We start from the raw sequence: 15,793 nt of genomic DNA on the forward strand, positions 1-15,793 counted from the left end.
GCATAAGCTGCTCAATCTTTTACTGGAGAGGAGGAGGGCAGGGCAAAGGAAGGAGGAGATGAGCAACCCTTCAGTTTGTTCAAATTTGTAAGGTAGCCACCAAAGAGCTGCACAAGTGGCACTGCTAGCACAAAGAAAAAAAGCGAAGCAATTATCTGGGGAAACTCACTGAAGAATATTAATAGCTGCTTAATAAATATTGCAAAAGTTCCAATTTACAACAATATAAGCTAATCCTATGCATGTTTTAATTTAGGTATTCAATTCCAAGATTTTTGCCAACAGCAACTAATGATGAAATAATTTTTAATCTTAAACATTTAACAGCACTCATAAGGACTCTGAACAGCAAAAAGATTCCACCTGAAGGATAAGCTGTTTATAATTCCAAAACCTTCCTGTTTGAGTCGATTTTGCAAACATTTAGTCCCAAGAGCAACAGAGACAGCATATATCAGCTTGCTTTTAAAATATTCATTTTATGAACTATATTGCATAGAACTACTACCTTGACCAGCCAACAACTTACTTCTGTCACCATGAAATTTTCGACATGTTTTTACAGCAACAAAAACATCTTCCTTATTCACTGGCTCTCCCTATATGAACAAAACAAAAATTAATCTCTTAAGTACAGGCTGTGCCTGTAGTATTTTATAGGATATGTATGTCCACACATATAATAAAACAGGAACTATCTTTCTATTGTATGATGTATCAATCAGAATAGTGTTCTCATGATAGATCAGAAAGTAAATTTTTATCTCTCGAAAAGAAAGGCATTGGTAATTTAAAATTCCTGAAATATTATTGGATTTTTTTTTTCCATTGATGTAGTACTCTAACAAAAAATGACACACCTATCACTAGGAAAAGATTGTGAGCAGAAAAACTTGTTGAACTAAGAACGATTCATCCGAAAAAGAATGTTTTCTTAATTTCTTTCAAATCGGTCACTATGAGAACACAAATTGAATCACACTTGGAAAAACCATCTTAAATGATACACACTAGAAATCTTTGCGTTTTTTTAAAGGTAATAAACCATTTGACCACTTTGATTTGTTATCCTTTTTGGCACCTAGGTTTTTACTCTCCTGGAAGCATAGAACATTTTTTGGCCTCTAGCTACACTTCATTCCTAATATAATAAATGTGTTTTCCTAGAGGTGGAAGAGACGGGTTGTACTTTAAGGCACCAATTACTCCATTACATTTTATCTTTAGCCTCAATGAGTTTTAGTGTCTCATTTGTAGAGAAGAGAAAAAGATCATCTATACTTCAGTATCTCACTGTGTAAAAAGTGCAAGGATAAATAATTATAGATCATGCGCCAACCAAACATTTTGGTAAAAAGACTCATTAAAGCATACACAATGTTAGTTGCCAGGAAATATTCTGTGCCACAGAAGCCTGAAAGCATATCTAAAACACATCCTAGATAAATGCCAGAACAAACTATTTTGTTAGGGTATTTATTAGCTTACTTAAAAATATTTTCTCAAGTTTTGAGATTTTTGAAGGCAACTATTATATGTTTTAGTAGGAGTCTTACTAAGCAAATAGTATTTAAAATATCGTACTTACACAAAGTGGCAGAAAGTTACTGAATGTTGTTGCACAGTGATCAGCCTTAAATGAATTCACATCATCTGTGCAGAACTCGGGCACTGGAGTAAGATGTGGTCCTTCCCCTTTGTGCCAAATGTACAGGGCAATCTATCAAAATTGGAAACATTCATATCAGTAATTAAACTAGATAAAAATTTTCAGGGCACACAAAGAAATCATATTAACATGAAAAGTGAATGATATGGGATAGTGTAGCAGATTTGTCCCTGCGTTGATTAATTAACCCCTCCACATTCTGCTGGTGGCATCATGCTCAGATACAAGTGTTGGTTGCTGGCTCTTCCTGTCACTCCCTGCAAGTGGAAGGATAGAGAACAGTACTTGTGCTCCTGGGTCCTTTATCCAAGTGACCCTGTATTAGTTCAGGATTCAGCTATTTAGAATTAATCACATGAACCAACAAAGAAGCAATGTTCCTAGAAAACAGAGTATTTGACAATTGAATCTTATGATTAATTATTTATGAAAATCCACAATGTGCTACAATTTCCCACTGACAAATGAAATTTCAATAGAAAGCCTGAGAATGGTGTGAAGTTATTTTATTTCAGAAGTGAGGCAGAGTGCCATTTTGGGTTGTAGCACAGGATGACATGAAGTTACTAAAACAATGGAAACACAATAAAAAGATTAAAATAGTCTTAGTCCTAGTTCAGACCCAACGTTGTACAAAAAATTCTGTTATTCAATTCCAGCTTTGAATAGGCATCAGGGAATATGGTACAATTACAAAAAGGCTACTTGACAACCTACAAATGAGCAGCAGCATGACAAAAACACTTTACCATATACAAAAGTGATATAAATATTATGGATATAAGAAATAGGGACTTTGAAAGCAATAAGGTAACACAAACAAAAAAGAAAAAATAAAAAGTATGTAGAGCACAATAAAAACCCAAAGACTGGAGGCATATGCTATTAGGAGTCCATCAAACTAAAATATTTCTTATAAACTTAAACACTATACCCAATCCTAAAAAACAGATTCTTTGATTTTTTTTGTCACTCTTGATTCACACAAGAAGAGTGTAGACAAAAAATGATTTAAGACAGAGAAGATGGTGATTTATTAAATAAAAGAGGGAGTGAGACTGTCTCTAGGGAGACATGAGAATGTGCAGAAAGAATAACTACAGGGCTGAAGTATGTTATTGCTGGCAATAAATTTGAAATAAAACATATGCAAAGACCTGCTAACAGAATAAGAAGTGGATGGAAGTAATTTTGTTGGTCAAGTGATCAACTGGTTTTTACTAAGCAATCTGTGGCACATAAAGAAGTGCCTCTTAATAATCTTTTATGACAACATGTTTAGATACCTTTTTAGTGCTGAGGTAGACTGCAATACTGGGAATATATGAATGATTTTGTCTTAAAAATAAAGTTAAAATAACATGACATTGTGAAACCCAAGGTCTTGAATTAAAAAAAAATTAAGAAGAGGAAAAAAAAAACAGCTTCTGGTCTTGTTTCTCACAGCAAAATGAAAGCTGAGAGGGATTCAATAGTTTTTGAGAAATGCATCAATCAGTGAGGGGAAACTATATAAAAGAATGTTTTTGAATAAAACCAAATGTATTTAAATATAAATAAACATATGTATATACTATATATATAATTTATATTTATATATTTTATATATTAGCATATAACTATACATATCTATATTCTATAAATACACCATAGATTTATGTTGCAATAATTAAAAATACTTCATTTCAAGCCAAAATCTTAATCCTATTCTTCCTTCCTTCTTCACATTCCTTATCCTAATCTTCATCATATTCTTATTTCAGGCCAGAAGCTTATTCCAGATTCATCCCCCTCTTCAACCCCTGGTTCAGAAGTTCACTCTGGTGACAGTACAAAACCCTGGACAGAACATTATAAATGCAGAAAAAATAAACCCCCCACCCCAAAAAAAAAACTAGCACAGATACTCTTTCAGAGCGTCCTTATCAGCTCCTTTCAGTCCCTCACTGTCCTTTTCAGTTCGCTCACTGTCTGAAATACCTTCTGACAACCTTTTGAAAGTTTTGCATACCAGAGACAAAAAAGTCTTTCCAGACTTCCAAGCTGCAAGTTGTAACATTGCTTGTTCACACAAAGGTAGATTCATCTGAGTATTTAATGCAAACCCCATCGTATTTATCTGTGAGAGGCTGATTCAGAAAGTGAGGCTAGCTAGAACTGAGATACTACTCACCTCCTATGGTTCATGAATTGGAAGCCTCCCTCCTTCCTTACAGAGCAATCCTTAGAAGACACCTTAATGTATACAACCGTGTATGCATGCTTATATGACTGCAAGCTTATTAATGAATTTTTAGTTCTAAAGTATTACAATACTCTAAAGGAAAAAATCTAACATGCCATTGCAGTCAAACTTTTTAGCAATGTTTAAGAATAATATCTTATTTCCATTATGATTTAACACTATTCAAATATATAACTTTGAGACAATTTTTTCTTTCATCACTCCTTACCTCATGCTTTAAATCTATTGTAAAGTCTGATTTGAGTGGTTCAATCTTCAACTTCTTTGCAAGCCTATGTAATTAGAGATGAAGAAATTTAATCAAGCATATTAAAAAAACCCAATCACTTCTGCATGCAAGAAAGTTTAGCTGGTACTACTGACCATCTTATAAGGGGAAAAATAATAATACAACACATTTCTGTATTTATTGCCTCAAGAAGCAACTTATACTTATCGTATAAATTTTTTAAAAAACATCTGACAATGTAATGATGTTAATATTAGTTTCCAACACACACACTTTGATACATTCTTCATGCACAAGAAGAAAGTTCTCATCTGGAGAAGGTAGAGAGTCTGGCATAAAATTTTCAACAGCTTAAAAGCAGCAGTGCATTTGAAGCTCAGTATTGATCAGCATCTCAAATTACAGACAATATTCTCTTTCTGTGTATTTCAAAGCATAGCATTTAGGGCCTTTCAATTAATGAGAACATTGATCCTTGCTATGGTAAGACTCATTCAGCTTCTGAAATCTATGAACTTTTCAAATCTCATTTGAAAGCACCTAAGAGTCTAAGCAGAAATGAATACGTAGTTTGTCCGTACAGCATGAGAAACCCTTCCAGAGGGCAGTGCAGATACTCTATGACCCAAGAATGAAACCACTGTGTGGGGAAAAATACATTCTTAAAATTACAATACGGAATTGAATTAGTTAAACAGTTAGTACTGGACAACTATTAGCTACTTGATGTAGGCAGAGTGAAGCAAAATAAATCACATGCAGAGTAATGATACAGAAATCTATTTCTGCATTCTTGTTTAATTTTGAAGCGTTCATAATAATTATACTTGGAATGTGTGGAATAATGGGAGAATTAACAGGAAGTGACTTAAAATTCAATTCTTACTTGTTAACAAGTGGAATGCTAAGTGCCCAGCCAGCAGCAAAATCTGGAAATTTAAAGACTGTAGGATTTTCCGCAAAGGCATAATGGTGAATTATTGTAGATTCTTCATCATATAATGCTTTACCTAAAAACCACTCCTGTAAAGGAATATAGGAAACAATTTTGTTCATCTACAGCATCCTTTTAGTGAAGAGGACAACTGCATTCATGCTGAATACAGCAAACCTGAAAACAAAAACAAGGGAAGCACACTATTCACAATAAGTAATCCAGACAAAAACTGTACTTAGTGAGAAATGAAACTAGAGATTGTTCTCTGAAATCAAATACAGGCTGCATTTTCTAACTCCAGAGCATGCCTTAGTTTCCACCTACTCAAAGAACACTGAAACACAAAGAATGGCTGAGGCTGGAAGAGGCCTCTTGAGATCACCCGGTCCAATTCCCCTGATCAAGCAGGATCACCCAGTGCAGGTTGCCCTGGACTCTGTCCAATCATGTTTTGAATACATTCCACAATCTCACTGGGCAACCTGCATACCAACTTTCTATTATGCAAACTGCTGAGACCTTAAAATTAATATTGAAGGAGCTCTGACATAAATCACCTTTTTTGTACCTGATTGCTACTACTATATATAAGGAATCGGGGATGGACTGTTACACTAAAATGACAATTACTATGTACAAAAGCAAAATGTTTTATTTTCCTTTTATTGCAGGTTGGAACATAATTTGTTATTTTATTAGAATCTGTATGTAATGCAAAGGAGAGAGTAAAATTGGCAAAAGGGCAGCATATAGAATAAAAATGTTTATGTTTCTGTTCTGAGAATATAAATTACAAGTAGGTGTTTCTCAAACAGAAAAAAAGGATATTCCAAAGGTCTGAATATATTCAGTCCTCCGTTTTGAATACCAAGTGTTTCAAAAGGTAAGACCGCTGAATTTTTATTATTATTACCATTTTAGAAAAGAACTGTGAGAAACCACATGGCCATGTGCCTGAAAAAGAAGTAAATACGCTAAAGTGAGTCCTAAAGCAGAATTACAACAAAGAAGGAAAACATATTTCACACAGGAGATTTTGGTTTCTTTTGTTACTGGCAAAGGTCAGACACCAAGGTGGTTTCTTTTCCTTGAACACGAAAAATTCTAAATATTAGAGCAATTTTCATGCCAGTTGCATTGCCAAATTTGCTTTGCCCCTTGGTGACTGTACTTCTCTTTCGTTCTGCAAGTCTTTTGGTGTTGTTTTTTTCCCTAATAGGTATACAATACTTATCACCAAGAGAGATCAGCAACAGAATGCAAGTAAAACACCCTACTACTTTACATCAGAGACAAACTAGCATCAGTCATTGTCCAATGATAATCAGAATTGATAACAGAAAAATGGGGAGAAGGGACCACAAAACAGGCTATATTAATCTTTTTATTTATGGTACATAATTTTCAGGCTATTCACAGAAAAAATTGGTTTCTCTGCTAGATTTTAACAGTTCTTCAACAGCTATACAGACATTGATACTCCTTTGTGTTAAATACCTTGCTCTCAGTCTCAGCAACAGAAATCTATGCCCCTGTTTTAAGGTGTTTGGACATATCTTTTCCAACATTTGGCAAAACACACTCAATCATTTAAAAAAAGGTCAAATCTCTGAATTTTTATTTCACCTTAGACTTGTCAAATCTTCTGAATGTTTCTACCAGTTTTACAATCCGTATTCTTGTATCTTCTTCACAGAAGAAAATCCATGAGGAGTTCCTACCATAGGTAACAGAGAAGCTAAAAAAAGAAAAACATTTTACTAATAAGGTGGCTTATGAACAAAAATGGAAAATTCAAGGCACATTCCCCAAATAGAAATAATTTGCCATCAATTCTTCATTTACACAGTAGTGAAAAATTTTACTACTGATTTAGAATTACATATGCAAGGACTACTGTGAATGGATAAAGATACTGACTCTGCTGCTGTCTATTTATAAAGCACCAGTTACGGCAGGAAGAAGGGAACAGAGATACATAAAGAATTTCCATTCAGAAATGTACAAGTCTAATAGCCACGTATGAATTCACAAGTCCACAGATAGCAGTTTAAGTTACCTTCCCCTTCTTCCAAGGGATCCCAGCATTGGTCATCTAAAATCTAACAGCACTGCCACCATCAAAATGCCTAATGCCAGGTTTTCTGACAGCTGTTGGACACTGATCATTCCCAACCTAAAAACTCCACTAGCTTTTCCAGTACAGTGAAACTGTACAGACTGAAGGGGCTCCTCAAAGATAGCAACAATCTCAATGCAGTATTCCTGACTCCTTCAGAAAAATTACTTTCCCTGTTTCTCTGTTTCTCTAGCCTTAATTCTTCCACTACTCATCAAAACAGAGCCACATTTATTAATAACATCCCAATGGAAAAAAAAACTACTATATTTATCTTTCCAGTTTCCTTTGCATGGCTTTTGGGAATGATTCCCAAGGCTAAGTACTTAAAGTCTCCAGAATCTTATGGAGACCTCAGAGCACAAAAGTTTGGAGTTCAGACTGCAAGGAGACCTTGGAGACACCACAGTAAGATCCTGTTTTGGATAATTTTTATGAAAGGGATTTCTTCTCTGCTGAATGAACATGGTTACTGAGATGAAATGTAGCCTTCTGGGCACAGTAAGAATACTGTGTTATAAGATATCCACTGATTGTATCTTCTGAAATTAAATATTTTGTCCAACTTAACCTGTACCCAAGAACTAAAAATTAAGAATTTTCACAACTGCTTAAAGACCTCCATAAAAATGCTGACAGCTACAGGACTGAGAAACCTATTCTTTTGAAAGCAGTTTTCTGATACAGATGCATCTTATATCACAATTAAAAGCATCATCAGCTGCTGCAGGATGGGCTGAATTCCCTTCTTCCACTTTTGTCCACTGAGAAAAACAATACAAGCTTCAAAACATCAACATACTTCCAAAATATTCCATGTGTTCACTTGCCAAAAGTACTAAGTGAAGCAGTACACAAAAGGAAACTCATATCCCAGAAATATCAAGATGGAAATTCTCTACTTAAGATTCCTCTTCTGATTTCTAAAGAAATTTTTCTACTTTCTCACACATATGAGCATTTGCAATTTAAGTTTTACTTTTAAGCTTATAAGAGCCATGTCTGTAAACCCTGTCACCATGACATGAATAATTCAGAAGAGAAACCACAAGGTCATTGAAACAGGAGCTAAGCAGGGAAGAGAAGAAAGATGATTGATAGTTTGAACATCATCTTCCGGTTTTTCAATTTACTTCAAATCCCTTCTACTATTTTTCACAGTTTACATACATCTCACGGATAGCTGCTATACAAGCACTATTTACATTTTTCTACACACAAAGTAATAGAAAGCAGAAGGAAAAGTATCTGGTTCTGCAACCACTCTGACAAAAATCTCACCCTGAACACGTCTAATAAATCATATCAACTAAATTAAACCTCAGGAGGCTGCAGATTTCAAATGCAAGCTTCAGGCAAAAGATAATCTTCAGTACCACGGAGCTTCAGGATTACTAAAAATTTCCTGACAGTTTGCAAGATACTACCATGTAAATGCAGCATGTCCTCCTTGGAGCCATCTGCATAAGCTAAGAATAAAAGATATTTGAGACTACCTGTCTTTCCTGATCATACTAGTATGAAAATTTGCCATATAAGTATCTAAAAAGATGCTGAAACCTACAACTTTTCACTGCAGAGACATATGGTCTCTTACAAACTCTGAGCAAAAAAACCCAAATAAGTATTACGATATTTTTTAAAATTTATTCTACTTCATTCAATCAAGTAATCTGAAAGATCAAAATTTCTGTAATACCTCATACCTTACACTGTAAAAAGTGGGGACAAAATAGAAAAATACACATTTTAAAATGCTGTTTCTTTAGACTAGTTTACTTCCCTAATAATTTTTAAATGCACTGTGGCTTGAAGAAGGTTGCTCAGTTAAATTCTATTGTTACTGTTCTTTTATTCTAAATAAACTTCTCTGATTTAAATTTATCGGAAAACTGCTTTATAAAACAAAAAAAAAGTACCGTAAGAAAGTTAAAATATCAAGCTGCAACTCCCATTAAAAATTTTTGCTTCTCAAAAAAGAGGTCTGAGTAACTAATATATATATTCTTGGTTACAAAAACTACTGAAAATAACTGACATTCATTACACTTACTCTGTCATTAATGGCAATATTGTCCATGCACCTTCATGCCTGTTGATCTGATGAATAAGCAGAACTGTAGGCAATTCCTTTAAGAAAAATAAGAATATTCCCATTAAACTTGAATTATATGTACTTTCTTCCTAAACATCCATTAATCTTCAAAAACATATTCTGGAATGACTACTTAGTTTTCATTGGTTTTCACTGGCAAGCAGCCCTGAAGAATAGATGACTTAAGCAGGTATGAAACAAGGCAAACTGTAAGTTAGGGATGATGCTTCTTCCAACATATAATTTCCTAATTGTCTTTTAGTTATAAAGCTATCAGACTTCAAGTTCAATGCTTTGCATAAGAACCCATGTAATCAACATATAGTAATCTCCTTGCCATCCCATGAAGAAATACTTATAAATAATGAAGGGTGTTCTACAAAGGCTTCCACTGGACAATCACCTTACACAAACCTTAAGTGGGAGTTCTAACATTCTTTACTTTGAGCTGAGCTTTGACCTGTCAGAGTAACATCATGACAAAAAAAAAAAATGGATTTACAGAAAAATCAAAATGAGGAGTTAATATTTTTTTCTTCCTGAAAGATCAAAGAAGTTTTCCAACAAAGGAAAATACTTCTCATAAATCCCTTTGCTCTTTTGTTACTCGAAACCTCTTTGATGTGGCAGATCCCAATGTCTAGTAGATAAGCAACAATTCTGGGGTAGTTTCCAAGAAAACACCATTTAAACAAAGCCTTCTGATAAACCAAACTGCACAATTTGTAATGGATGTGGAAAGCTGGATACAGCTACATCCCTCAATACACACACAGTACTTTACTCCATCAGCGAGTCCAATCCCCCACTGCAGCATCATTCTGTCCAAGTGTGACACCAGCTAAAGAGAAGGGAGAGGCTCCCTGCTCACCTGACAGGGAGTCACTGCCCACAGGAGCATGGGACTCACCACAACATTCGGGGGAACAGCACTCTGGGTTGGCACAAAATTTCACATGGGATACTTGGGAAAGAGCACAGGTCAGCAAAAGAGGGATCATGGTGTTTGAGGAGTGGTTTAAGCCCAGCTGGAAATTAAGCTCCATGCAGCTTCTCCCTCAATCCCCGTCTTCCCTCTATCCTAGCTGAAACCACGACAAGGAGGAAAAATTCACAAAATGTAAATACAAGGAAAAAAGGGAGTTGGTCACTTGTAGCAAATTGCTGGTCAGGATACTTGTCTGGCCATGGCTTGCTCTGCTCACTGCTGTCTGTCCTGTCTTCTTAAATTTTATTTCTAACTCCTGGGCAGGAGGCTTTGTGTATTTGGAGGTCTATGTTCCCACAACAGAGAGAACCATGAGTTGTAGGAGCGCATCTGTCTCTTCAGGCCTTAATCCTTTTCCACTTACAGCTTGCATGTGCCACACATTCCTGCTTGATGAATACTTTTTGTGAATGGTGCCATTTACATAAAAGTCACACTTAAAAATAATTTTCTAAGAAAACCTCTAAGATAAAGTTTACACTATTTGCTGACTCTTCAAGTTTACTTTAAATCCTTTTTAAGGGCAGTTAAACACAGCATCTACATAAAACCTCCAAATTTCATATACTAAAGAAAACATCTCTATTGCTCTAAGGAATAACTATATTTCTCAGGAGTGCATTAACCTCATACAAAAATAAGGATTTACGGTATTGGAATGACCCAAATCAAAAAGAAACAATGCCAAAACTCCAATTTGCAACAGGATATTCACCTGCATCTCAAAAACCAGCACTTGTGATTTATGGTTCCAGTTCAAATGAACCTAACAAATCTGTTCCTGCTTTTTTTCAATTTATTGAAAAACCAAATGTTCAGAATTTTTTGTGGAAGTGGCAAATACTGCTCATTCTCAACATCTTGTATTTCACTAAAATGTGAAAATGGTAAATTTTACTTTGGTATAGTTTTATCTTTATATATTTTATTTACTTAGATGTATTTATTTTACTTTTGGTACAAGTTTATGATAAAACCACAAAATTATGCTTACTTAAGGGGCTGCAGATAGGAAGATAAAAGGGAAGACCTCTCTTTACGAGCATGTTTATTTTTACACGCATACAAAACCTGCAGTTAGGCTAGTATTTGTAGGAAGCTATGTATTTCATGTAAAAATACACAAAGAAAATAGTAGTTAATAACATACTCAGTGTCTCTATCACACTGAAGGCTGAAACTGGATTAATTTTAGATTAAAACAGCATTTACCCATGCAAAAGATATAAATTATTTAATCTAAGTAGCTGTACTATCAGACTCTATTTCCTTTGTGCAGCACAAAGGAGTGGTGATAAAGATAAAACACTCTCTCTTGAGCTAATCCAGTACTCTTACAAGGTATCTTTTGTCTTTGACATTCTCATAAACCTGCTCTTTCTCTACCCAACTTCCTCTAAAACATGAAAATACATGTCCTGCATGAGTCTTTTCTTCCACTCACCTCTAACCATGCATTAATTCTAATTTAATAAAGGAGATGCTTAAGAGATCTATAGATCTAAAACAGCCACTTTCAAAAGTACAGGAGGATTTCTGTTGCTTTTCCTTTCTCATTTTTACTCTGAACTAGTGGAACTGGGCTGATCTATTCATTTTATTTATTTTATCTTCAGTACAAGGACAGAAAAAAGCAAAATGTATCTGGTGTCAGCTTTGAAGAGTGGAAGGGCACATGCTGTCTAGGTAATGAAATGTAACTTGCACACTGTGCCTATCTCATAAAACTCTCCTACAAATGCATCCAAGGCCTCTACTCCATTCACTCATTATTCTACCTTGAAACTATTGTTTCCACAGTTACAAACCACATGTGTTTTCACACATACCAACATTTTACATATAACACAAGTAAAGTATCTTATAATCCAAATAACATCATGTAATCACTTTTTGAAGACTAAGAAACTACTCTCCCCACTTACACAACTGAGCTGACTTTAAAGGGCAAAACCAAGAAATGGAATTGCTTATGGTCTGAAATACAGTATGAGACATTTTTACTCCAAATACCACCTACTCTTATGAGCACAGTGAGATCAGCAATACACAATAAGCAATACAGATGACAACTGCAAACTTTACACAAATGAAAAGCTAAGTGTGAATAAAGGGGTTAGATCCACATTTTCAGGCTAATTCCAAAGACACAGACTCACACAGCCTCATTTGTACCTTAAAATCACCCAGAATTTTTTATGCAAGTTGAAGTAGGAAGATGCTAATGACACAATCAATTTCACATCAAATCATCAAGGGAACTGTTTTTTGAATCTAAATATTGAAAGTTCTCTTCATTAATATGAAAAAACTTGGCGGACTAGCATATTCAATAAAGAAAAGGTAATTCAGAATAAAAGAATTAAGAACTAAGTAAGGGAATTGTTAACCTGAAACAAGTATCTGTATTCCTTCTGCACTACATGGAATTTATTATTAGTCTACTGAATCTTATATGAGAAATGTACAATTTATAGAGAACAAAACCATACAGGGTAAAAACAAACTAAAATAATATGGTTTCATAAACTAAGAGGCCAAAAAGGGTTTCTGTATGCACCCAGGATGGCAGAGATCCACCCCAGCTAAAATGGGATTTCCACGTTTGGTCATATCCTCGGTGATCCTCTAGCAGAACTGTGCTTGCTTTGTTTTCCTACAAAATAGTTCACTGAATTTCATCTAAGCATAACCAAACCTTGCCCTAAGTATATTGTTTTGTGAGAACAGCCTTTATTAGAACACAACTCACACTAGCTCTTGCTCAGCACTATTAATTACATGTCCTGTGTGACATGATTTTGCAAGTATGACAAAGAAACAGAACTGCGGTGAAACACAAAACACAACAGTAATGTGTTCATTGTTATATTACTGAGTCACTGAGCAGAGCAAAAAGCCACCTTGTAATACACTAGAGAAAAATAAAGTAGTGTTCAGGAATTTGCTCCTAATTAGTCCAGTTTGCTCCTATCTGTAGATGCCTTGCATATATTATCTCTGTGCTTTGTGAGCTCATTAAACTGCCTCATGAATCCCAGAGCCGAGGGGCAGGAATGGGGACCTTAAACCCTGAGCACTGCTGCTTAACTGCATGGCTCCAGACTCAGAAATGTTTCCCTATCTCCACATACCCTACAAGCACATAACATTTTCCCTATTCTCTTATCTTCTTTTCAGTAATCAATCCTAAAACACATTCAGAGCTAGCCTACCTCCTCAGCCTTCCCTTGGGAGGTTAAATAAGCCAAGCTCTTACAGTCATCTGTTAGGACTATTTTGACAAAGTAGAGCTGTGGAATACATACTGAAGTCTCTCTTCAGCTTTATTTCAAAAACATGCCAATTCTGTAGACATCCTGAAGGATTTTAAAAGAAACTAATACCAATAGCAATAATAAAAACGTAATAGCAAATCTCCTACCTCTAAACCCAGCAGGTCAGACAATTTACTGGGAATTGCCAGCTGCAAACATTATACCAAACACTATATGTTCTCTATATTCTAACAATTTCCTTAAATATTGAAAATTACAATTCACACTTCAAATATTTTTCATGTTTTAAAGGCATAAATATCAATTTTATCAGAGCCCCATTTCCAAGAATCCAAGACTAAATATTATTTCAATAATCCCATTCAAATAAAACTCACTTTTTTAAATTTAAAGTACTATTTTACATTACCACTGAAAAAGAACTTTGCTTCTGTTAAACACATCTGTTATTTAGGAGTTTCTCCAAAGTTGTCCAGTCCTTTTAATTTCTTGCTCTATTTCTTCCTTTAGGCTTCATTCATAGAATCCTAGAACAGTTCTGAGTTGGAAGGAACATTTAAAGCTCCAGGCCCCTCCGGTGTGCAGGGGCACCTTCAGCTACATCAGGTTGCTCAGAACCCCAGCCAAAATAATCTCAAATGTTTCCAGGGATGGGATATCAACCACCTCTCTGGCAAACTGTCAAGTTTTTCACCAACATCACTGTAAAAAATTTCTTCCTTATGCTGAGTCTCAATCTACTCTCCTGTAGTTTAAAAACTTTACTCTTTCCTCATCATTACAGGCCCTCTAATAAGTCTGCTCCCCTTTTCCTTTATAAGACCCCATTAAATACTGAAAAGCCACAATATGATAGAAAAGACTCCCACAACAACAAAACCATGTTTCTAATAAGGCATGATTTCCAATAATTGTTGCTCCTTGGGAAGCCCAAAGTAATAAAGCATAATGTACTATTTTCCATTAGAGAGAATTTCTACTTCTGTTCTACTCTCAGATGCCTGGTTATCATTTTAAAAAAAAGAACTGAGTTTTCATAATATATTATGTGTAATTTCAGAGAGTTCAGTCAAAGGCCACAGCATTACCCTGCTTTCACAAAGCAAGAGCAAATACTGTGTGCAAATTAACAAATCAGACCTTATTTTGTAACTAGACAAACAAAAAGATGTGGAAAAAATCTGGAAAAGTTTTGAGTGCTTATTATAAATGCTACCACAGATGTGTATAATAAGACAGTAGCCTAGAATGACAACAACATATTGCAGTATAGTGCCATTTGTTTGCTCTTCACTTGAGTGAATAAAAAGCAGTGAGGAATACTTTCTCCAAGCTCACAGTTTACAAGAATTCTAAATAAATACAAACATACAGAAGACAAACATGTGGTATACAGTACATAGCTATTATTCATGAAAGCTAATATTAAAGATGAGCCACTATAATTATGTTGCCTGGTCTGAGTAAGGTCATTGTTTAGAATGTGTTTAAGATAGGATTTAAGTATTGTAATGCATAATATTAATGTATAAAGCAAGTTTTTACTTAAAAGCAAAATCTTAGTCAATCCAAACTAGCACATAAAGACACTTCATGTTGGATACTGGGACAGATTTCTTCACTGAAGGAGCGATTAAGCATTGGAACAAGCTTCCCAGGGCAGTGGTGGAGTCACCATCCCTGCAAGTGTTCAAAAAACTGAGCAGATGTGGTACCTCCCAATATGGTTTAGTGGGAGTGGTGGTATTCAAAGACTTGATGATTTGGAGATCTTTTTAAACCTTTATGATTCTACGATTCAAGCAATGAAATTAAACAATTTATGGGGTTCAGATGCTTCTTTAAATATCAGCAAGATTAGCAGTATAAGCAGATTTATATTCATGGAAAGCCTGAAGCATCTTTCACTGACAGCAAGATGGAGACTGTTATCTCCCAAGCTCAATCAGTGTGATACACGGGGGAGCAGGTCCCTTCCCCACAACAGGCTCTGGCCAAGTAAATCTGATGTACCTATTTTAACTAGGGAAGAAGAGAAGGAACAGGAGAGCAGAAAAAAGCTTCCACAAGGCAATAAATTTGACGAATGTATTTCAAGTACCACTATAGATGCTCAGGAGAATTTACAAGAACAAAAAAACTGTCATCAGGTAATGATTTTAATCTGATGATTTAGTAATTCTAGTCTCATGTATACTTCAGCATTCTATTCAAAGATGAACAATTTTAATAT

The 15,793-nt window shown here is 35.0% G+C and overlaps 1 protein-coding gene across 2 annotated transcripts in view; it reads right to left on the reverse strand.

Annotated features, from left to right (window-relative positions):
* Positions 1–15,793, reverse strand: part of B3GLCT (beta 3-glucosyltransferase) — a 45,302-nt gene that overhangs the window by 11,884 nt on the left and 17,625 nt on the right. For both annotated transcript variants that reach the window (XM_030274540.4, XM_041716561.2), the window contains exons 5-10: positions 9,253–9,329; positions 6,707–6,818; positions 5,030–5,166; positions 4,123–4,186; positions 1,589–1,720; positions 530–599 (exon numbers count right to left, since the gene is read on the reverse strand). In XM_030274540.4, coding sequence (XP_030130400.4) covers positions 530–599; positions 1,589–1,720; positions 4,123–4,186; positions 5,030–5,166; positions 6,707–6,818; positions 9,253–9,329 — 592 coding nt within the window. The remainder of the gene's footprint in view (positions 1–529; positions 600–1,588; positions 1,721–4,122; positions 4,187–5,029; positions 5,167–6,706; positions 6,819–9,252; positions 9,330–15,793) is intronic.

The sequence above is a fragment of the Taeniopygia guttata genome, chromosome 1 (genome assembly GCF_048771995.1).
Source record: "Taeniopygia guttata chromosome 1, bTaeGut7.mat, whole genome shotgun sequence".
NCBI classification, from domain to species: Eukaryota; Metazoa; Chordata; class Aves; order Passeriformes; family Estrildidae; genus Taeniopygia; species Taeniopygia guttata.